The sequence below is a fragment of the Pyxicephalus adspersus genome, chromosome 8, assembly GCF_032062135.1.
Source record: "Pyxicephalus adspersus chromosome 8, UCB_Pads_2.0, whole genome shotgun sequence".
Lineage (NCBI taxonomy): Eukaryota > Metazoa > Chordata > Amphibia > Anura > Pyxicephalidae > Pyxicephalus > Pyxicephalus adspersus.
The window spans coordinates 43,206,669-43,232,266 of NC_092865.1; the positions used below are offsets into that span (position 1 = coordinate 43,206,669).

Here is a 25,598-nt window from a genome sequence, read left to right on the forward strand (position 1 = left end):
TTCGGTATCTTGCACCATGACTTTGTTTCAGACTCCACAGCCCAGCATGTGGTTGCTACCAACAATAGGGTATCTGGATTTGGAGTCTGCAAAAAATGGGACTCATAATAAATTAAAATTGTATTTTTAAATTTAAAAAATAAGATATGGTAAATTTTCCTATTTCACAGATAATAGTAACAAAGTACTAGCTGTCTAATAAAGCCAGTGGGTAATGTACTAGTGTGACATTAATAATTTTATTACTGTACAGTATTTATATAGCACGAACATATTATGCAGCGCTTTAAAAAATCTATAGTCATGTCACAAGCTGTCCCTCAAAGTGGCTCACAATCTAATGTCCGTACTATAGTCATATGTCTTTAATACAGTCTAAGGGCATTTTTTTTTAGGTTGGAAGCCAATTAACCTAACTGCATGTTTTAGGAATGTGGGAAGAAACCGTAGTACCCAAAGCAAACCCACACAAACGTGTAGAACCTGCAAACTTCATGCAGATAATGTCCTGGCTAAGAGTTGAACCCAGCACAAGGCCCTGCAAAGGCCAGAATGCTAACCAATGAGCTACTGTGTTGCTTTATCTATAACTTTAATCTGTAGTGTGTTTTAATTTCGGTGTAAATGTTTGTGACTATTGTCGGATCCAAGACTAGTTTTCTTACAGCTTTAAAATTTTTAAGATTTGGCAGTGATAATTGCCCTGTATGTTGCGTTCTCTCAATCAACATAGAAAATACATCAGTATTGTTTGATTCTATTAGGGGTCTCCAAACGAATCATCAGAGATAAGAGAGTAGATCCTAATAAAAGTTTAATTTTGGAACAGAGTAAGTCAAATGCTTAGCAATTAAAGCATATACATTCTTATTAAATCAAAGAAATATATAAACCTTTATAGAGATACAGAGCCATCCCCATATTGCCATTTTATGTGGCCTGCAGTGACTGTGACTCATCCAAGCGCCTGACATTTGCAGGCTGGAGGGCCCATTCCTAGAATACTGGTAGAAGCAGGGCAGTCCACACAAGTGCCCAACCGCAATTAAGGCAGAAGGACCCCAGTTGCTTTTTCACACTCTTGCCGAGACCCAGTACTAAGCTCGTTTGTGCCAATCCCTCTGCCAGTAGTATGGTGCTGCTGCTCCAGGTATGGCATCTCCGTGGGATGCTACATTAGCAATATCTCCAGACTTGGGGACGCAGGCCTCCACCTCAGCACAGTCAGTGCCTTCATTCCTCTCACATAGACAGGCCAGAATAGGTCAGGTACACCAACCTCAGAAAAAGCTGCTAAGAATATAAAAGCAATCACTCCCAAAATGTCAAACAAGAGAAAAGTTGATGCAGAAAGGAGACCATTTAATCAAATTGGGAAAGCAAATATATGTTCATGCTTCACAAGACAAGCATGTTCAGAACATGATTAATATACGAGGATGGTATGTGATATGTTGTCTCAGGGTGAGGAAGGATTTATTCCTCTACTAAGACTAGGCATTCTAAAAAATATTTGATACTTAGCATGTGTTTTAGTTTTTGGCCCCTTATGTGATTTGAGTTGGACACAACTGCTCTAGAAGAAGGTGTATGGCTTAATCTATATGTCATCAAGCCAAAGGATCCAATAGTATTTTCTTGGAAGTCCATATAAGTATAGTAGTCCACAAACATTTAATGGGGTGGTACTGTCCTGTGATCGACTTTTGACACTGAAAAGATGTCATGTTTGTCTTCTCTGTATGTCAGCAGTAGGTTGTCGTGTGTTTGGTCCTTCAGCAGTGGGGTTTGCCACAAGTTCCCCTTATCTTTCACATTGTCTGTAGAGATTCAGAAGGCGTATAGGCACATTGAAACTTATTGCGCTGTCAAATCACAAAAACATTCACTGTAAAGCAAATATCAGCAGTATTAATTTTACATATAAGCAATGTATATTTTATAATCTCTATACCAGAACCCCTTGATTTTTATCTCCGTTTACTAATAAATGGGGGAGTATGAGTCTAAGGAGTAATGTATCAACTCCACTGCCCTTTTCACACTATCTCTTCTGGCCTGCTTTTTTCCTCCATTGTATTGTCCATAATCCCGCTACTATCTGTCCTTGTAGTATTGGCTACAGTCCTGTAACCATGTATACACCTGGCCATCCACAAGATCTAAAAGAAAGCATGGTTCATCAGACTGGCAAACTCCTTCTATTGCTTGATAGTCTTGTTTTATATGTCTACATCCCTGTTGTATACTGTGTGTACACCTGTTGGCAGTGGGCCGGTGTTGGCATGGCCATTTGGGTTATAGTAGTTATGAAAGATCAGACCAGAACCACCCTTCTGCACACATCAGTCTTGATAAACATTTCCTTTCAAATGCAACCACATTTTCCACAGCTTTTGACTTCAGTAAAGTTGTTTTAACATGTCATTGTCTTTGGACATACTTTCTGAGGCTTATGTGGTTTAAAAGTGTCTTAAAAATAAAAACTTTGGAGAAACAAGGAGCATTGTTCTTGGTTGTTGTTGTTTTTTTCTTTTTAACTTCTAGCAGCAAATGGTCAACTTTGCTGAAGTATATATTGTGTGTTCATGTATTTTTTTTTTTTTATTACCAATCTTTTACAGCCTTTCACTTTCTAATGTCTGTTCCATGGTCATATTTCTTATTGTAATGTTGTCAATTGGGCTGGTGGGGCATACAAACTGTGCAAAAAGTGTTCTGGCTGATAGTCAAAACTTTTTGTTGCTGCAAGACCAGTTTGCCAGCTACTAAACCACTTCACTGCCTATACTGTTAGTAAGGTATTTGTATTTCAATATTTTTGAGTTTTCGACGACTAGAAAATTAACACGCCATGTAATAAAAAAGCAAAATTTACAGAGAGTTACCGTGACATTGCAAATCTTCTATACATATCAGGTCAATATAGAGAAAAAGTGCTGAGATCAGACAATACAAGCTAACAAGTTTCAACAGTAACTCCTACGTGAACTTTAGTAACAACAAAATGTATAAAAACTGACAAAAGCAAGACAGACATGACAAGACTAGAGAAAGTCATACAATACACAACAATGAGAGAAAAGGAGGGGTGGGGGAGAAAAAGCGCTAGAGAGTAGGTACCTTACTGCCTAGTAGCCATTTTAGTCATCTGGATTGGATGAGAGATTTCCCTTCCAGGGGTCCCAAATCTTTGTCAAATTTCACCATTGTATTTTTGAGGATCTGGGTCATCTTACCATTAACCATAGTCAAATCCATTTTGGAAAAGAAAGGACCTATTAATATTGTGGGAGACATCCAAGATTTAGCCAGGGTGATGCAAGCTGCCAGCAACATCAGCTTCAAAAATTTCAAAGCAGACTTAGAGGCTTCCAGATCCCATTTGCTAAATAGAGCAGCTTCTGGGGAGCTCCTTACCTCTCTCTCCAGAACCCTGGAAATATTATTGAACATTTTACACCAGAATAATTGGGCCTCTGGGCATGACCCCCACATAAGTAACATTGTACCCCTAGCGTCACAACCTCTAAAACATAAAGGTGATGTTTAGGGGTGACACTTGGAAAGCCTCTCTGGTACCAAATACCAACTTAATAGCACCTTGTAATTTGCCTTTTCCAGAGCAAAGTTGAGCGATATTTTCAAGAGCAAGTAGGCCAGCTCACTCCAATCCTCCCTACGAAGCAGCATTCCCAAGTCCTCCTCCAGAGAACACATGTATTTTAGTTTTTGCGGGGATGACATCAGAATACTATATATAATCGAGATTTGACCCTTTCTGTCAGCCAAGGATCAGCATGTACTTTCAAATGCAGTGATATGCAGAGGAAGTGGAGCCAACCGAATTTTAGAACTTAACAAAAGAACAAATTTGTCTATAATGAAAATATTCATGACACGGGAGCTTTTTTACTAGTCAAATATTCAAAACTGAACATGTTACGAGTATTTGTTATATCTTGAATCCGCTCAAATCCTTTGTAGGTCCACCATTTGAATCTATTTAGATCCTTGCCTGGAGAAAACTCCGGGTTGTTCCAAAGAGGGTTGAGGGGAGCATGGAATGAACACAGAGCCCTATTAGACCTATGTCTATCCCATAGCAACAGAGTGTCACAAAGCCAGGCACCTCCTATTCTGTGAGTTTATTGGGGATCCACATCAGACGTCATATTCCCCTGTGTCACAGCTGCTTCCTCCATAACTACCCATTGTGGCTTAGTTCCCCATATGGTAGAATAGGAAAATTGTGAATTTTGTGCTGCCAAATAATAATGTTTTAAGAGAACGAACCCATAAACCCCCTTGGCAACGGGGAGTCACCATATTTTTCTTCTGAATCCTGCTGCGTTTACCTCCCCAAATAAAATGAATAACTTTATCTGAAGAGAAGCCAGAGTTGAGGGAGGAACACTAATAGGAAGAGTGCAAAACAAATATAAAATCCGTGGAAGAATATTCATCTTAACAGCCGCTATACAGCCCAGCCAAGGAGGAGGAGCAGTGGCCCAGGTATTTAAAGTCAGAGTAAATTTTTATCCGAGTATAAGAGTATATTTGGCTTGAAAGAATGGTATGTAGGGGTTAGGTGTATCCCCAGGTACTGGAGCGAGTGTGTCTCCCAACATAAATCATAGTTCTCTTTGACCAGTGAGATTTAATGATTAGGAATATTACTGTTTAAATCTTGTGATTTAGACCAATTTACCTATAATCCCGAAAGTGCTGCAAATTTGTCTACAGTTCTAAAGAGGTTCGGCAGCATGACATGAGGGGAGGAAATTTACATCGGAATATCATCAGCAAATAATGCACATTTATGTTCCCTCATGACACACCGCAGTCCCCTAATATCCTGAATATTCCGAAATGCTATAGCTAGAGTTTCTATTACAAGTGTGAACAAGAGGCGGGACAACTGACATTCCTGCATTGTCCCTCTCTTGATGTTCATGTTAGATGGAAAAAAAAAGCCTTCCAGGGAAATATTCGCTAATGGTTTGTCATAGAACGCCCTCAAGATATTCAAGAAATGGTCACCAAATCCTATGACCGACAGCACCTTTAACATAAATGACCAAGAAACACTATCAAATGCTTTCTGAAGGTCGATAGCTGGTAACATAGTCTCTCTCTTATCTCCACCATCCCAATTAGTATGATGCAACGAGATAAGATCTATGGTGCATCTCGTTTGATCCGGGGCCTGTCTAAAAAGCATGAATCCCACCTGGTCCAGATGGATATAGGCTTACAAAAACGAGCTTAAGCAGAGCGAAATAATCTGTCATCAGCTTCAGGTCACAGTTGATTAAAGAGATTGGTCTATACCTACCTACATCAGAGGTGTCTTTCCCCGGTTTTTGGATAACATTGATAAAAGGACGGTTTGCCCCCAGCGGGAGGGAGTTACCTTCTCAAAGGTAATTATAGTACTCAACCAGATGTGGGATCAATTGTGAACTGAAAGTTTTGTAGAAGACATGAAAATCCATCCGGACCAGGGGCACTACTAGATTTTAACCACTTTAAGGGCTTTTTTCCCCCATATTCGGTTTTTCCAATATCTGCACATGTTTAGATTAAAGCTTAGGCATTTGAATTGCATTGAAAAAAGGCTTCCATTGCAACTTCCCGGGCCTGTCTCCCTATGTAAAGAATTTGTGGTTTGTCCATCTCAATGATTACGCACTGATGTCAACTTGTTGACGACAAAAAAGCTGAGAAAAATTTCAGTTTGGGGGCGCAGATCCAGGGATCCAGGTTAGAATTATGTTGCAATTGTAGTGTATGATATGCTTTCATCCTAATTTCTATAAGTCTACCTCGCTCTTTCTTCTGTTGGGCCCCCAGCCTAATGTGTTCCCCTATAATATAGGCCCCTATGAGCCTCCCAATTGTTGGCTGGAGAGGTATCCCCTGGTATGGTGATGATGGTGAAAAAATTAGAGATCAGATTTTTTATTTCAACTTGCGTTGCCGGGTCCAGTAACACTCTCATTGAGTTTCCACGAGAAACCAGTCTGTGTATCTCGGACACCCCTCAGCTGCACAAGGACCTGGATCATGATCTGATCAGAAGAGAATGCTTGCTTTACATGCCATGGGAATCAACCTGGATTGAATATCAATGTGATTGATTCGGAAGTATTGGTTATGGGCCACAGAAAAATACATGAAATCCCACTCAGAATTGTTCAGTTCTTGCCAAATATCTATCAGGTCATATTGTTTCAGAAGTTTAGAAAATCTGTGGCTCTTCCTGGGTGGGAATTGATACCTGGGAGTGCTAGTCTTGTCTAGAAGCTGATCCAACGCTAAATTGGAATGACGCAAGTCATAAGTGAGCCCTGAGTAAAGGAGAAAATTTTATGTAAAAGAGAGACAAAAAAATTCAATATGACCGTCGTTGGGGGTGTAATAGGTGACTACTGTTATCATCTGGCCTGCGATAGGCCCTCGCACCAATAGGTATCGACCCCCTGGATCTCGAACCACATACTGTGGCGAGAAATTCAGCTTCTTGGTGAATCCCAGCATCACTCCACATTTTTTACCATCAGAATTTGCTTGATATCTAATAGGGGATCTCTTTTGAGGAAAACAAGGCATTGAGTTATTAGAAAAATGAGTTTCTTGTAACGCTAGAATGTCTACCTTGAGTGAGTTGAAAAGCCTTTGCCCGTTCAGTGGGAGACTTAAGCCCTTGTACATTATGCGTCAGTACCAAGAGAGGCTGCAGAGTTTTCTGTTCCATTACTGAGGGTATCGCCATTGATAAATTAATACAGGAAGAGGCACCTGAAGTATAATGATACTTGGGGACCTGGGGGAAAGGGAAAGAACATTGAAGAAAACAGTGGTATACAAAATAACACAACACAAAACAATTAGTCATTTTTCCAAAGTAAGAACTCTCCAGGGACTCAAACCAATCCCCCCTCTAAGCCCCCAATTTGAGGCCAAGTGTGCATGATTATATTGTTGTTATTATTAATAAACAGGATTTATATAGTGCCAACATATTACGCGACACTGTACATTAAATAGGTCAGTAAGAGAACCCCAGACCTTGGGGCAGAGGGGGCCGAGATTTGAGCTGCACCCCTCTAGTTCTACTCCAAAGACTGAGGGCATATATTAACCCTTAAGCTCCCCCGACCCTCTCTAGATAAAGGGAGCAACCGATCTAAATAACCCAAATAGCGTATGAACAGAAGCATATATTAACAAACTCAAGGCAGTTATCTCGGCAGCCACAACAACCTACACAGAAGAACCGCAAATGAGACCGTGAGGTAAAAAACATCAGAGATTTTCTTGTGTAACTTATGCAGAGGTAGACATTCATATCCTGAGAAATTACTTCGTTTAACGGAACCACGACCAAAGTACCAGAGGCTTGAGAAGGCACAAAAGTAGAGAATGTTCAGATATCGAACCCTGCTTAGGAATGCTTGGAACCTTTTTAGGAGCTTAGGGCAGCTTTTTGTCACGGGGATACATTGATACTTCATCTACATCCATAGATTTAGAACAGGTGGCAGAAGCTGGTAATAAAGCAAGCTCGCGCAATAAATTTGCTTCCTCAAAAGTGGTAAAAGAGAAAGACTTTCCCTGAAGTTGGAAGACCAAGCGTAGAGGGAAGACCACGCAATATTTTATCTTTTGTGAGATGAGGAAAAAGAGGTTTTGGAAAAGAGGTTTCAGTGCCCTCCTGTGTTGTATAGTAAAAGGTGAAAAGATCTAAATAAATTTGAACCGGAACCCCCTCTATTACCACCGAATCAAATCCTCCAGAGACTCTCATTAAAGTCTCTTTAGTGGAATAATAGTGAGGTTTCACAATTACGAGGGCGTGCTGAGAAGTTTCTTGCTATGCCCAGAAAGAAGAGAGTTTGGTTGATTTCTGCGTTTGGAACTTCCTTGGCCGTGGGGACCCGCTGTGGCGCCATTCCTTTGACTGTTCCTTGGTTTCAGGATCATAGATGTGGAGCCAGATTTCATCCTCAGTCACTAACCTAGCCAAAAACTCCTGTGCAACTTTAAAATGGGCCAAAACGGCTTTGGATGCTTCAACTTTCCTTCTGATCACTGTTCGATCATTTCGGCACCCACTTCCCTAAAAGCTTGCGCATGTCCAGGATAGTGGTGAGAGCAAACCCAACATGCTCCCGTGAGATGTCAAGACTCTGGGCTATTCTCTTTGTGAAAATTCGCTGGTCTTCTATATTTAGCTCATGGGCAGCATCGCAGGTTGTCGGGTCAGTTGAGGTTGGGGGGGGCCCACTGCGGGGCTCACTGCGGGGCTCATCTTCAAGGGGGGGGGCCACTGCGGGGCTCATCTTCAAGGGGGGGGGGCCCCACTGCGGGGCTCATCTTCAATGGTGAAATGCCCAGTCAAATGAGATATCCAGGTTTTGACAGTGCTGTAGGAAGGACAGTGTTTGTGACATCTCAGTGTGAATGTCCTTTGCTGACTATCCTTGGAGAAACAAAAGCTTCTTGACACCCGTAAATCCAACAACGTGAAACTTGCTTGTGAGGAATCGCAAAGACCTGATATTTGCACAGTTACATACTAAGATATTAGGCTGTCATATGCCCCCACACTCATTTTTCTATTTCATCTGGAAGGGGGCAAAGCTAGGAACTTCTCAGCACCCCCTTGTATGTCCCTAGGGGGTCCATCTGCTTTAGGAGCCACTAACGCTCTGTTGATTTCAAGGTGGGACTCAGGAACATCAGGCAACATTTCCTTAAAGAATGGTTTGACCACAGCTTAAGAGCTCTAAAGGACTCAGGCAGGCCTGTAATGCAAAAGTTGAAGCACCTAGAGCGATTTTCTAGATCATCAATTTTGTGGTGAGCTCTTCAATCTGGGACTCAAGGACGGATATCTGTTTGTTTTTTTGAGAAACTCTAGTAGTAATAGCATCCAGGGTTTGTTCCATTATTTCCAATCTGCCTCCCAACCCTTGTAAATCCTGTCTAAGGTCAGCAGTAATGGAGGCCAGACGTTTTAGCCAATACAGGTATTCTGGGATGTAATACAATTCCTTCCTGAATGAGATACCTAGTCTATTCGGTGAAACCCGTCTGGATATGAGACCATTTTTCTTTGCTATTTGTTAATTTACCTCTCCTTGCAGCATGGGAGATTACACATCTTTTGTAGCTATTCCCTGTGCTTAGTGTAGAAGTTCTTTATTGATGACCTTCGTAGGAAGTTTGTACAGCTAGGTTTCTCATTTAGCAAGGAATTGTCTTGTATAGTAAAGGTCATACATCTCAAAATGTAACTAAGGAATGAACCACTTGTGGGCATTATTGTACATTTGTATTGTGTTATTTGAATTTGTAATACATGTTGTCAACAAAAAAAAATTTTTTTCTTAATTTTTCTATTCGAAAAATCTGCATTTTAGGTAATTTAGATTGAGAATAAACGTAGCATATTTCCCCATATGTTGGGCTAAAAGGTCAACAATTACTCTGGCGCATGCTTTAAGTTTTATCATGTTACTGTTCTTATTACTTATTTATGCGATTAGCCATTACTAAAAAGATCTTAGGATAGATGTGGACAAAAGCACACCTTGTTCAGATCCAAAAGTGTGTTTTGGTTTTCTCAAAACCTTGCAAAAAGATCCTTTGTTTGACAGGTGACAGTTTAAAAGTGTGATTTGCCACCTCTGCTGCCTTCATAGACTTGAATGGGAAGTGTTAAAAAAGACATAAAAAGGCTTAAAAATGCTTAGTTCCTAGTTTTTTGTGTGTGTGTGTGTGTGTGTGTGTGTGTGTGTGTGTATATATATATATATATATATATATATGTGTGTGTGTGTGTGTGTGTGTGTGTGTATATATATATATATATATATATATACACACACACACACACACAGCAGATGGAGATAAAAAAATTATATATATATACTTTAACAAATACTTGTACTAACTTTTGCAAATGCTTACAAAAACTAGGCATTTTATCCCTGAAAACGATCCTAGATGTCTAGCTGTGTATATTAGGCATCCACTAGTGGTAACACCTGTGTAAATACATTTTTTTCATAACCATTTTAACTTTAAGAACGTGTATTAGTTTTTAGGTTCTGGGTTTACGTCTTGTTTAACTGTCTTTCTTTGAAAATCTACATTAACGGTTTGCTTTTTTGGTTTATTCTTCTAATTTATTAAACACTCCCTTAAAAAATTTTCTGTTCACATGTGTGTTTTTGGTATGTACAATATGTACATCAACTAAAAGCAAAATGCAAAATTCAAATACAAAAGGGCAGAGTCTAGAATAATGTTTTCTCACTTTAACATAACGTGAATTATAAGGTTTAATATTGTCTTTTCAAAATAGTGCTGTGGTTTAATCTCATGACCTGAAATAATCTTACTACTGCCATCATTGTAGTGCTTGGGGTTTATACTCAATTCAGTGATCAGTTAACAAAAAAATTTAAAATACAATGGCACTGATCATTTTAAATCTGTTTGTGTTGTGGCGACCCCATGGAAACTTCTAATATAGTTTAAATCTCTCTGTACCAGCATGTTAAGGAAGAACTAAATTCCATGTTTAAAAATGATCAATCAGGCTGATCATTATTGCAGAAAAAGAAACAGGCGGATGTCTCTTCTGCAGTAATCCCTAATACCTGCCTGATCGTTCTAGTCAAGCTATGTTTCATCATCGTGACCCAATCATTCAAGATGACTGAAGATCATATTCAGGAAGAGAAAAGGTAAAACATGGTGGCAACCTATGACAGAACAAGGAATGGATAGCAGTAGGTTTAGGTCCGCTTTAATGTCTGACATTGTCTTACTTCATTCTTTAGGAATGGAGCCAAACTATTGGACAATTTGAGTATTAATTTTGATTTGGATATTGGCATATGTTTTAGGATGTCTACTTTGTGCAGAACAGGTGTGTTTTTTTTTCCCAACAATATTCAGAACAATTTAATCACATTTCCAGCAAGGTTGTAAGTTTATATAACACTAACTTTGCCCTTGAACAACTTTAAAAATTGCAGAAAATTATGTCAAGCGCTTGGGTAATAAGAAAATTAGTCAGTTGGCATAATGGAATCATTGGCCTGTCAGATTTTCTGCCTTACATAATGGAAAAAAGCAAAATAAATCCACCAGGACCTCAGGAAGAATTATGGACCTCTACAAATCTGGTTCATCCTTGGGAGCAATATACTTATGTCTGAAGGTTACATATTTTTCTGTACACAAAGAAAACCATTCCCACCATTAGGCATGGTTGCTGGTCTGCAGGAGCATTTTACAAAAAGATGACCTCATGAGGGAGAAGCATTATATAGATTGCAATTACACCTCACTCTTTACTGATGTATACTTGTATTGTATTGGGCTGTGCAGCTCATATGTTTTTGTGTAAGACCTTTTCATTCCATCTTGCTTTGCTGTAATATCCTTCATTTTTGTTGCTTTTATGGAGATAACATAAACATTTCTTCAGTAGAGGGGATTGTGTTGAATACAGCCCATTATTCAAATATGTTGAAATATGTTGAATTTGTGCATATGTCTACTAGAGGGGCTTTGGAAGCTAAATATGGAGTTCCTTTCTAAAGTATAGAATGTGAATATGGCAATTAATATACCTGTGCATATGGCTTGGAAATGTTGCTAGGAAACCTTACAGAGTTATGTGACTTGTTGGGACATGCACTTTTCAAACAGACTGTTATGTGGGATTTTTCCCCACTTAATTTTAGGGACAAAGTGCATCTTGACTAATGAGATAAAATGGACATGGGCACTACAGCCATGGGTCTTTTTTGGGGTATGTTGCAAAAAGCTTTTGACTACCTAAATTGGGTGATTTTTTTTTTTCTCTAAGTAAATCCTCTTAAGCTCCAGCAAGATGGATGGGGACTGTCAGTAGACAGCCATTTTGAGGTCTCTCCAGGGATGTCAGTCATGGCTCTGACTGGGACAATTCAAGACATTGAGAGTTGTCCCTAAACAACTCCTGTTGTCTTCGCTGTGTGCTTTGGGTCACTCATGTATGAAGGAAAACCTTGGTCCCAGTCTGAGGTCCTGAGCACCTTGGGACCGGTTTTCATTAAAGATATCTGGGATTGCAAGAATACTATCAAGGGATTGCTACAAAGCTGTAACATAACAATTTTCATGCAATGGTCCTTATTATGTTATTTTTAAATATGAACTTTGCAGTTTACCATTGGTACACTGTTAAAAATAAGAGCAAAGCAGGCGGTTAAAGCAGGAATGCAGCATTATTTTGACTGTATTGGATTTTTTTTAATATCAAAGCTGAATACAAATTTTATTTATTTTAATTGTGCCACTCGGCAACATAAAATGTGTTTAGAAAAACATACATATGTCAGTTTTTAAAACTTTTTTTTTCTATACATAGGGTCAAGATGGATACTGCAGAAGAACCGCAAAAAAAAGTCTTTAAAGCTCGTAAAACAATGAAAACAAGCGATCGCCAACAGTTAGAAGCTATATATAAAGCTAAAGAGGACCTACTGAAACCTGTAGAGCTAAAGCTTGTCAATGGAAACCATGAAAATGGTGATTCAGACATGAATTCTGCCCAAAATGAAAAGGACTCTTTGCAGGACAAAAGTGACTTTAATGGTATTGTAGATATTAACTGTGACAAAAAGTCTGACCTTAAGGAAGACATAAGTAATGTTGAGCAGGTTAGTGACTATAATCTTCCTGAAAGTACAGTTAGTGTAAATGCAGACAAAATTGTGACTGATGGAGAGAATAATCAATTATCTACCGATACCAGTGATCCAAAACTTGATGAAAATATTTCTTCCCTTGAAACTAATAACCATATTGTTTCAGAAGAGATGTCTATTTTTGAGAGCTTATCTGGTGATGCTGAGTTTTCAGAAAGCTATTCTCAGTCAAACATTTCCATGGAAGGTGATGGCCTTGTTGCAAAGTCCTTAAATAAATCAGAAAATGTAAATCCTGTGGAAAATTCTGTTGAAGATTGTGAAGACCCAGGCACATTGGAGAACCTACCTAATGATAAAGGGTTGACTGTGCCAGAAGTTCATCATCTTGATTCTCTTGAAGCAGTGGGTCTAGATTCTGATATTGTAGGAAACCAGGACAAGTCAGATATGGACTACCAGAACAAGGAGGATAAAAAGTTTGACGCTGAAATAAACTCTGAAGAAGCTGAAGAGCATAATCAGAGTGAGGATATAGAGTCCATAAATATGCAAGAAAACTTGACTGATTCTGTTGTACCAGAATCTGAATGTTCTTCAGAGAGTAAAAATGAATACAAAACAGAAAATACTCAATTAGCACAGCAAGATGTTGAAGAAGCCATATCCAGCAGTGTTGAGATGGAGCTTGCTTTGAAATCTGTAGAGCAGGGCCCCCCTCTTGCTGAGGGAGCCTCTCTTGATAAAAGGGTTTTAGAACTGGAGCAAAGTTCTGAATTAGAAAGTCTAGATGCTATGGAAACTGATGACATTATACCTATTCTTGAAAAACTGGCACCAGAGCAGGATGATTTGCAATGTTTTTCTAAACCTGTAGTGAATTCTGAAAATCATGTTTCTGATCAAGAAAAAGTTGAAAATTCTAAAGATTGTTCTATGAAAAATGTCACTGAAAATTTACCAAGCGAGGCATTTTTAGTTCTTTCTGATGAGGAGGAACCTTGTGACATTACCCCAGCCCAAGAAATCACAACCATTGATGATCAAGGTAATTCTCATTATGAAAAGATATGTAACCTGTATTGTGGGGAGGATGCATTGGAGACGGGTAACACCCATGTGTTGTGGTTCAATTGTTGCACAACTTTCCTTAATAGGTATGAATGTTAAGGCATGTATTAAATGACCTGTGTGCAGTTTTACAACATTTTACTTGTATAAGGAATGGTTCTGTTTTATTTTTTTTTCTCCTTTTCTGTATTTCAGTCCTAGGTGTCAATAAAAGATTGTGTCAGGACACAGGTAATTGTCCAAAAGGCATTTTAAAATTAAATGAGGACTTAGTGAACCTAAGATCCCACTTTAAACTTCTGAGATTCAGACAAATAGGTATTGCAGAAATTGACAATGTCACTTCTGCACTTCTGCAATAACTGCTCTTACCTGCCTGTTTGGTGCTGAGCTGTCAGGTTTTGGATGCTGGCAATCCTAGCTTCCGTTGAATGTGCTGGGAATGAACTCCTGCATCCCACGTTGCAGGTTTTGTTCTACTTAATGGCTTTTGCAGTTTCTGGCCATCTTTTGCACTTTTCTCAGTCTTGTTTCAAAAGACAAGGAGTTGAACATTTGTATTGTTACAACCTTTCTCTGGTTGTATTAAAAGTGAGTGATTTAGCTGCTGTTGGCAACTGCGCTATATATTCAATAAAGCACCACAAAGAAAAAGTACAGATATTTACTGTATATACTCGATTTTTAAAAGATGATTAGAGTTTTACACACTTAAAGGTATCTACTGGTGACCGTGAACAATGCACAAAAGAAATTTTTTAAGAGCACCTGGCCCGTCATAACCTACTAAAAGTATAAAAAAAATTAGGAGGGGGGGGGGGGATCTGTGCTGATTGAACCCATGTGATTTTTTTACTTTTTCCATTTTTAAGAAATGTTTTAAATATCACATTTTGTGTTTTTGGTTTTCACTTGTCATGTAGTTTTCCTTTTTTTCCCCGGTAAAAGTAGGTACCCCAGATTGGTTTATACTCAAGCATATAGAGTATATACAATATGTTTTATTTACTGCCTGTTAGTAGAATAGGCAAGATGAATACTTACTGAGATATACATATTTCTAGTAACTCAGGCTTGATGTGCTTGATTTGTGGAAAATTCTGAATTCTCAGCAATAGATATTCCTTGATTGCTGTATTTCCTGCAGATCGGGTACAGCTCCGAGAATAATAGGGGTGGATAAAATTTCCTTGTTTTCACCTAAATTGGTGGTTTAAAGTAATGTCTCGCCTCTTTACAATAAAGTATGTATCAAATCAAAATAAAAGAAAATACTGGAGTAGCAACACATGTTCAGTAAATAGAGTTATGAAAATTGTGGTAAAGACCTCACAAGTAACAAAATACCTGCTAATTATTTAAGAAATACCCATATTTCCAATTTTGGATGTTTTTCTAGTTTGACCGTAAACTACTACTACAAAAGAGAACCTATTTTCTAATTCCACCTCCTCTCCGTGGCCACTAGTTTACAATCCACCAGTTTCTATATTAAGATTGCTCCTTATCACATCACATACCTGAATATACATTTCCTAAGAGAACCCCTGACATGTACTCTTTATATTACTCCATCTGATATTGAAGATTATCTTGGAACTTCATTCCATGATTCCCCACCCATTATCCATCTTGGCTGATGTAATTTTATTGGTATGATCAGCTTTGCACGCCTATACACCCCCTACAAATCTGCTAGTTCTGTTGAAACACCATAATGTACGCATACTACATCAGGCTTTTCCGACTTTTTGTTTGAAGACAAACTGAATTGCTAAAGCCAAACTTCAACTAGGGTTTATTTCTGCCTGATCTGCAGGAGTACCAGGCTTGGTTGTTGAGACATGCTAAAGGAAGGGTGGGCAAACTTGTTGGCTCAGGGGCCACAATGAGTTTCCAAATTTGACAAATGGGCCAGGCCAGTATCAGATGAATGGAGAGTGTTTGTTTGTATGAATTTATATAAACTACATGTAAAAGCTGTTAATTAAACGAAAAAGAAAACCTACATTCTAAATGCATTCAATTTCAATGGAAACAATGTTGTTGGTCACCCTTTTTAGGCAGTGGACAATTTTGTACCAATATTTGATGGGCCGGATTAAAAAGCCCAAAGGGCCATATTTTGCCTGTGCTAAAGCTAGTGGCACAATACTTCATTCTTTAAAAATATACAGCTAGAGAAAGCTCTCACCTCCCTATGGTCTCCTCTAGGTTTGCTCCTCTCTAACATAAAGGCATTATGCCCCTCCATAACGTCAAACATTCTATATCAAGACACTTTTATTGCCTGGGGGGAAACAAACTTTTTGGCGACACAAAGCTGATTTTTCCTTATATGCTGATATGTACCATGCGGTTTTCCCCAGGGGGCACAGCTGAAATGAAAGGATACATGGGAAACTAAAGGGATCCCCTAACCAGTGGATTTCTTAGACATAGACAGCATTACGTTTTTAAGATGATAAACTTACCTAATAAAATATACACACAAGTGGTGTAAGTGGTACAGCTTTACAAAATATATCAATACTTTACTATATGTTGGTCATCAGGCGGCAATAATAAAATCATTTTTTTTTTTTTTTTTTGGGTAATTTTGTTCTTTTGTAGATTCTAGTAAACCTATTACAACAGAAGCAGTAGTTGAAGAGCAACAGAAATGTCCGGAAAATGCATGCAATGCAGCAGCAGATAAAGGTAAGTTTGAAATGCTACTGAACAGGGTACAAGCTTATCACACATTAAGAATGGGCATTTGAGTACAGTGTAGAATTATCATTCTTGGCTCTAGATAAGTATGATACTAGAGAATAGGGCATAGAAACTTTTTATTTTTGTTGGTGTAATTAAGGAGCTTAATCTGCACTTCCTTTGCTGCAGACTCTGGAGCCAGGCTATGAATTCAGTACATCAAATCATCAAATCTGACCACTTTACTTTTAATATACAAATTTTGTATTAAAACATACCACAAACAAAAGTACCTTGCAGAAAACCTAGAGTTAGCCCCCTTAGTAAGTCCAATTATTTGACGCTGAGTTGATCAGTCCACCCGTTACAACATACAGTTGTGTTTAAAATAATAACAATGTGTTTAAAAAATCAAGGTCAAAATCCTTAAATTATCTTTTATTTCTATGGGGGGGAATCTAAAGTTCATTGTTATGATTTGCATTCACCTTAGTTACTTTTATGTAAAAAACCTGTTGATACATGTGCAAATGTTTCAGGCAAAAGTAGTATTATATTTAAAATTATCCACAGTTTACAACCATCACAAAAAAATACCGAACTCCAGTCCAGTTAGTCATACACTTTGGGGTGTCATGGATCTAAATATCTTTACCGTCCTGCTTATGTTCCTTCACCAAAAAATTGGGTTAGTTCGGAATGAGCACCTCATAGTTTCTCCCCCTTCAGTGTTGTACCCTGAGCCCTTGCCCCTGTATTTCTGGCAACCCTTCATAGTGCTGGTTACAGTGTTAGTGCTCTTTACTGCTTTAATTTCATTGCCATTCTTATTTTTAGCTGATTAGATGTTCTAATAAGGACTGTCATTCTGGGCACTGCTGGTTAATGTGACTTGATCAGTTCCTATTAGGAATGGACTGAATCCTAGGTAAAGCAGTATTTAATGCTGAGCTTTTACTATTGCCTGGCTGCTGCTTGGGCTTTAAAGATCTTTACACTGGAAAAACTGGGGAACATATGTGTAAGAACATAAGTGTTGGTCCCTACTGGCCCAAATCTGTCTCTCAAGCCCTTAAAAAGGGATTGACATACTGTCCTGTCTAGACAGTCTCTGATCTTTTCTTCCGAGGAACCAAACAAGTCATTCTGGCTCTGGATCTGAGGATCACGTTATTCCAAGCCTCCGAGGTTGTTCTCATTCTGGAGTTGAATTTTTTACCTTGTGTAGAATGTCCCAGTTTTTTTTGCTCAGCTTTTGTGTTCTTCTAGTGCCAAAAAAAGAATAAAACATGACAACACCAAAGCATTTGTAATAGCAACAATTTTAGAGAGAAGCGATGCATTTTCTGAGTTGCAAGAGTGGCAATAATTTTAGCCAATAATTTGGGGAAAATTATAGTGTCCAATAATGCAAGCAGAAATTTACATATTAACAATTCATTTGTGTGGATAGGTGATGTACCCCACCGAAAACGGTCCAAGTCCGAAGACTTGGACAGCCAGAGCTCCAAGCGAAGGCGCTTTGAAGGTGAAGAATATGAAGCAGAGCTTAAAGTTAAAATAACTGCAGGGGATGATCTCAACCAGAAGCTGCAAAAGGTATGACATCTTGGATTAACCAATATAATTTGGATACCATTATAATCAACGTGCTTTAGTGGTTTTATTTAAATCATACATTTTCAGAATAAATCCTGACACTTAAGGTTTGTCCCAAAGGTTTATACACAGATTTTTTATTTATTTTAAGTCTTTGATCTTGCAAAATTTTTGGCCTATTTCACTGACAAAATCTATCCTTAATTCACCAAGTTGGCAAGTGGGTTTTCTTAAATTTAATCAGACCCCAAATGGTACAAGAATGATCAACTTGTTCAAATTAGCTGAATTCTTCAACCTTCACTCAGTTGTCTAACATTAGATGCCAAAACAGCTTTTGATTGAAGTAAACCTAATCACCCTTATCATTCTTTTCAAATCTATAAGTAATAGGCAAAGGATTCCTGGATTTCAGAGACCATTACTTAGCAACTTTTTTTTTTGGCAAATACTTCACTATTTCAATGCATGATAAGTGAAATAGGTTCTCCAGGAATCTAATATATTACCTGAGCAGAGTACCTTCTTAAATTTATCCTTTTCACATAGAAGAGGTTTTGCAATCTTAAAAGAAGCTTCTTGTCTGCCCCCCGTCAATGATAGGCCTTTTCATAAGCTGGTGACTCTGTTATCCAAAATTTGGGAGAGACTGGTGTTTTCCTCCCGCACTAAGGGTGACATCTTGTTTTTATTAATGACATTCTGCTAGGCAAGGAGAGTTTGATAGATTTGAATATGATATGACTTTAGGAAAATGATCTAAGTACGTATTTCAACCAAGAGCCATGGGATTGTGCAATTTAATACAACCTTACCTCATCCAAATGTCCCCTTTGGGAAGTCCCTATTAAAATCTTACACAAGTGGTATCATACACCCTTGTTGCTTTCCAAAATTCATCTCTCACTCACTAGACTGGTGGACAATACTGTTATAATTCTTAATATAATTTTGCCTAATTTAAATATGCTGATGTAAGCTAATGTTCCATGTTGATTGAGACATAACGGCATAAATGTTAAACTTGACATATAGTTGGGGTAGGTAGAGTACAGTCAGGTGTCTGAAGCAGGCATAGGCTGATAAACACCTCTGCTTTTTCACAACATTGTGCATGGTACTTATATATGCAGAATATATTCTTACTGTATAACCCTGATTAAATTATTTCAACACTAGGCAAAAATGTCATAATCCTTTCAAATATATATTTTACATGAGCCAAGTATAATCCAGATTTTAAAGATGTATAAATGTTAGGCTGCAGAATAGCTCAGATGGTCTTCATACTAGTGGCAACCCTGCAGTGGGTTTAATACAGCAGTAGACTACTTTATCATGACTGTTATCCGTGAACTAGGACATTTTTACATACTGTATGTTTTTTTAGAACAACTTGCATAGGAGCCTGAGTTGGTAGATTTTTTTGCTGATGTCGACTCTAGATACCCTAAAATTGCCCCTACGCTTGACACCACAGCTTTGCATTTGGGAGGCAATTTTCCCTATTATTCCCCTTAACTATTTTCTGCCACATATCTTGGAGTTGTCTTTATAACCATCTTTATGAATCCATATTATGAAAAAACTCATGTAAAAGCTGGGCATGTTTAAGCATTTAAAATTAGTCAGTGTGGACATGGACTTAAAAAAAATATCCTTACCATAATAATTTTTTTTTTTTCTCCTGCCTATTTGTAAATATTAACATGCAATATTGTATTGTTGGCAGTGGATTGCCTAAACAAATGTATTCCCGTGTATAATCTAGTTGGACTGCAGCCTCCATTTCCAGAAATTAGACCCTGTGTGAAGTATGTCATTAAATATCTGGTTAAAATAATTTCTATTCATCAGAGGAATTACACATTGCTGATGGGGACCTGTCCAAATCATGAATACATATATGTTTATACATTTTAGAGATTTAGATTTCATTATTGATTTTTATATGGAATAGGTGTAATGTATAAGTTGTTAAAATGCATTTTTCTCACTTTTATAGCAATAATGTTTTTTTTAACACCGTCAATCTATGTATTTGAAGTATAGTTTTCACTTTGTGCAATGTGTGGATAACCTCTGAATTTGGGACACTTAAATTTATGTTGTGCTGCTTTGAATTCCAAATTTGTGCAGATCTGCAGGTGTGTGTGTGTGTGTGTGTGTGTGATAAAATTACTGAAATAATGTACATTTTCGTCTGTAGGTGATCCAGAGAATGTTTGAGGAAAAAATAAGTGCCTTGCAGTGTGCAGACTTTGATAAAGCAATAGCAGACTTGAAAACACGAGTGGAAAAAATTGAATGCAAAAAACATGAGAATGTCCTTCATTCTATACAGGTAATTTACACTGAAACGTTTTCTAACACTGTTTTGTATATTTTAATTTCATAAATTTATGTACAGGTATATTGTCCCCGTGTGTACAATTGTGCTCATAAGTTTACACCCTGTCAAAATTTGTAGGATGCATTCTATTCTTTAAAGAAAACATGAAAAGTCTAGCAGTACACATTTCACTTACTTTTAATGAGATGCAAAATATACTATAAGGTATCAATGAATAGCACAACGATTACATAAAATCTAGCCATAAGTAAAATAATGTAATAGTCCCTTTTCAAAACTTTGCATATCCTTGGTTCCCTATTACTGTGCATTGCCCCCTTACCATCAGTAATGGCATGCAGTCTTTTGTGATAGGCAAGACACTTGATGTTTTTCTGGTAGTAAAGCTGCCTCTTTTTGGTAAAAGCCTTTAGGTCCTCTAAATTCATGCCAGGATTTGTAACAGTACAACTTTATATGTTTGTGCAATCATTAAAAAAAAAAAAAAAACTTTCAATTCCAAGGTTTGACATATGGGGAATAAAATTCTAGTCCATAGCACATTCCAAAATGATGTACATTTTTGATCAGGTTAAGGTCTGGACTTTGACTGGACCATTGCAGCATCTTGATTCTTATTCTTTTCAGCCATTTGTTGGTGTTCTAGGGATCATTGTCCTGTTGCATTACCCCAATTTGGTAAACCTTTTTATGTGTCACACAGATGGCCTTACGTTTGACTCTAGATTACTTTGGAGTTTGTAGTCGGCTCAATGACTGCAAGGTGGCTAGAAAATGCAGCTGTCAAACGAGCCCAAATAATCACAACTCCACCACTGCGTTTAACAGCTGGTATGAGATGTTTGTGCTGGGATTAATTTTACCAAACATTGTACTGTGCATTATAGCCAAACATCTCCACGTTGGTCTTGTTTATCTGAAGGACATTGTTTGGGTCTCCTGACAACCCTTTCAAACAAGCCATACCTGTTTAGTCTTCTACTAATTGTACTGTCACAAACTTATACTCTACAGGTCTCAGTTATGTTAATGTTAAAGATGTGAGTCTGTAGTTTTGTGTTTCTTTGTGTTCTTCACAATAGAATTATTGACTTCAAATTGCTTACCCTTATAACTATTTCTAGATTGATGGACAGCAAAAATTGCTTTTCTAAGACACTGATGGATTTCCTTTTTAGTATTTTGACAACACACACCTGAATGCTGCAGACCAGAAAATTGCCTGTTTTTTTTATAGGTGGTCACATTCGCTGATAATCAGTTTAGAAACTGCATTCAATTATCAGCACCTGGTACAGGTAGTAAAGGTGTCCTTAATTTTTTACACATTTCTTCCACATTATGACTTGGTCAATTAAATGAGACAGTCTGAGTGGTATTTACATTTTACATTTACAGTTTTAAAATCTGCAAGAATTTTTTGTCCTAACATGCAAAACTTTAGAATCTAAAAGAGCATACTGGGTGTTTCAATTATCTGATATTTTGTTTACTTTTTTAGGCTAAAATTACACGACTGACAAAACGATTTGGAGCTGCGAAGGAAGACTTTAAGAAGAGACCTGAGGTAATAATAATAATAATAATGTCTGCATATATATATATATATATATATATATAAGTTTTTTTTCATTGGTTACTGGCAACATCTAACAAGGGGAAACTATGACAATTGTTTATAGTTTTGGCCATGTTTATCATTCTACCCAGAAGACATGTAAATAAGGATTTTCTTTATTCTCTAAATGCTCAATAATGTTCTGAATTGTTCGGATAACTGCTTTAATATCAAGTATGTGCCTTCTTAGAGGGGAGCCTAGGGTTTGAGGAGCAAAAGTAAAAGTATGGTAATTGTTTAAATTCCAAATTACATTACATACTTGTTTGGGATTAACCGGGATCAGAATATTTTTTTATTACTCATTATAGTTAAAATATTCTTGCTTTTTTCTTTTAAACATTTTTTTAAATATTTTAGGTCACAGGTAAGTCAAATCCTGAACCCCATTGCAACTTTGTAGCAACAGATAAATAGTAATCTATTTATTACCATTTATACTTAATGTAATTACTTCTGTAGTTGTCTGGCAAATTTGGTTCAGAGCTGGATATGGAATTGCAAGAACTTCTAATGTTGTCACAGCGCGTCTTTACTTACAAAACTATTGTGTTCCAATGTGCTGCTATGGATCTCTCTTCTGGGGCAATCCAGCAAGATTTCAAGTCCATGAGTTTATCGCTTCACTTTTACATGGTTTTCAGTAGTTAATTGTGTTAAGCTTGCCAGACATCCAGCAGTATTTTAAAATCCTCTCTGGTGTTTTGAGTGGAGAATGTCTAGAAAATGAGTCACACCCATAACCAATGCCAGGCTATATTTTTGGCCAAGCACCATTGCCTTTAGATGTACATGGACAAATGTTTAATGGTAGGTGTAACCCTGAGTTACTTTGGATATATAAATCACACATTATGCAGACAATAAAAGGATTGCCTGAAGTAAGAACAAAATACAACTAAATGAAATAAAAGCAACAAAATAAAAACATTTTGTTATATTATTCAAACCTTGAAAATTTTGCTTCCTTGGTCAATTTTTTTTACAAATTTTTTTTGTTTTTGTGTTGAATACAGCAAACAGTTAATCAGCCGGCATCACCAGGAAAGTCTGCAGTAATGGATTCAACCCCAAACACCACCCCTAATTCAGCAGCTTACAGGTAAGATAAACTGTAACATTCAGAAAATGGTTCATTTACTTGAAGAAAAAAGAGTGATATTGTGAATGACTGCCTATTTTTCAGATGTAAGTTTATTTTTTTCTCTCTTAAAATTAACAGGTCAAAGTGTTTTATTGACATGCAATAACACTAACGTGCAAAGATTATTTTTACATATTCCGTTTTTCTGATATTGGTCAAATTTTGCTATTATAATCTTGTTTCTCCTGGCTTTAATTTATTGACAAGTTTATTAAAAAAAATCTATTGGTTATTTTGTTTATTTAAAAAGTTTTTTGTTTTTTTTTAAGTCTTTATGTAAACAATAATGCAGTCACATAAGTTTTCAATACATAGTCTTTGATAAATAATTTTAGTGTCCCCTGTGTAAGACTTAGCACTGTTTGCCCAAATACATCATATATACATTATAGGTCTGACCAATTTTTCTGTTCATGTTATGAATATTTTCATAAATACCAATGTTTTTAATGAAAACAACACTTTTTTCAGTGCCCACAAATTCAATATAATCAAATTTTTAATTACATATAAAACACCATAAATACTGTATAACCTAGCCTAATACCAGTGCACAAAAAAAGATGCCAAAAACTGGGTAGTATACAGTAAACATTTTAAAATATTTGTCATTTTGAGGTAAACTTTGAGTACAAGTCCATTAAGGGGCAGAAGTGAGTATCTGGAGGTAGTAAGTATAGGGGCTTCAGTAAAATTGAGATCTTCATGATATCACAATTGGCAAGCATATAAAGTAAACTGAAGTAAGGATTTTACCTTTTATTGGATGTTTAGGCAAAAAACCCTTTAGGGTCCCTTGGTGTTTTGCGTTTCGAAATAATAAATAACTGATTTGTCTAATTTGAATTTAAGATGTTCTGTAGTTTGAACACTCTTAAAAATACCTTTTGTAGACCATGCACTGTGAAGCTTAAATTATCAAGCCAGAATTTTGATTTTCTTCAATATGGAGGGCCCTTTAATGTCCTACAAAGAGGGGACCACACTGGGGCAGTCCTCCAGTCATGGAGGGACACAGGTAAACCTTTAATTCGGATAATTTCTAGAATTTTTAAACCAGGTTCAATCATTTCTAGTTCTGGTCCGAACCATTTGCAGCATTACAAGTAAAAGGCTGGAGGATGGAAGTGTTGCAGACAAACAATACTAAATGAACAACCTGATATCCCTGGCATCATGGGAAGAAAAATTCCCAGCCCAGTCAAGGCTTTAATTCTTGTGTATGGATAGCTAAGCATATGGGTATTATTCTTGTAAACAGTATTGGGGAAAAAAATGCATAAGAAATATTTAACCATCTTTAGGAACCCCAAATCTTTGTGCTTTTGGATAGTTTGAAGAGAAGTGGGAGGTGTACATCGAGAAGCAAAAGGCACGCACAAAGTGGGTCCCCAGTGGGGGCAACTGATTTGTAATATTGTAATATGCTTACTGGGCGGCTCTGTAATTTACCCAGGTCAAAGCATTTTAGAATTTTTGAAGGGTACCTAGCTTATTCAAGACTGCCTACCGTTCATGGGTTAGTGTTTAAGAACAAGCACTTGGAGTTTGTCTGAAAAAGTTATGAAAGAAGTAGGAGCTGAAAATGTTCATGGTCTCCTTAGGGCGGAGGTGTCAAACTCAAATACACAGTGGGCCAAAATGAAAAACTAAGGCTGCATACACACCTGCAATAATTGTCCTTGGAAAGGATGTTTCACAATCCTTTCTAACAACTGTACAATGCATGAACAAGTGCTGTACATACAGCACCGTTCTGCTCTATAGAAAGGGGGAGAACGACAGAGCAGCACCCTGCTGTTCTCTCTCCCCCTTCACCTCCATTAGGATCGTTTGTCGTCTGTGGATCCACCAGGACAGTCGTATGGACGACGGGCGCTGTACACACGCCAGATTCTCTTCTAGGCAGAGAGGCCACTGGTCTAAAATCGCGAGTGATGCCGCGAATCGTAGTAGCGGCAGTCCAGCTGCAATTCATATTTACAAAAAAAAACATTGCAGGCCAGATTTGGCCCGCGGGCCAGAGTTTAACACCCTTAATTTAGGCTGAAGAACCCTCTAGCCTCAGATTACCTTGGTGTCAGTTTGCTGTTCTCCTGGTGGAAGCATTAAAATCTAGATTTAAGACGGTATAAGGATCTTGCAGTAAGCTATCTTTAGGATGCCACTGCCAGACCTGTGGAATATCCAGGTCCTAATGGGGACTGAAATGAAATTGTGTTTGGTTTGAACATGTTATATTTTCTTTCTTGTAACTTGATATATGGGGAATATTGTATGGCAATAATATGGCAAGTAATAAGTGTAGTCTTATGTGTCTGGATGGCTGCATGTGGAGTTGTGAATTGTTTTGCAAGTGGTAGGAGGTGCCAGCAGATGTGTCTGTCCAATTGGACAGAC

General features: G+C 37.6%; 1 protein-coding gene across 2 annotated transcripts in view; it reads left to right on the forward strand.

Moving 5' to 3' along the window:
- ATF7IP (activating transcription factor 7 interacting protein) overlaps positions 1-25,598 on the forward strand; it is a 58,835-nt gene that overhangs the window by 15,047 nt on the left and 18,190 nt on the right. For both annotated transcript variants that reach the window (XM_072420226.1, XM_072420227.1), the window contains exons 2-7: positions 12,440-13,767; positions 16,404-16,490; positions 17,938-18,083; positions 20,293-20,427; positions 21,938-22,003; positions 23,071-23,156. In XM_072420226.1, coding sequence (XP_072276327.1) covers positions 12,447-13,767; positions 16,404-16,490; positions 17,938-18,083; positions 20,293-20,427; positions 21,938-22,003; positions 23,071-23,156 — 1,841 coding nt within the window. In that variant the 5' untranslated portion in view covers positions 12,440-12,446. The remainder of the gene's footprint in view (positions 1-12,439; positions 13,768-16,403; positions 16,491-17,937; positions 18,084-20,292; positions 20,428-21,937; positions 22,004-23,070; positions 23,157-25,598) is intronic.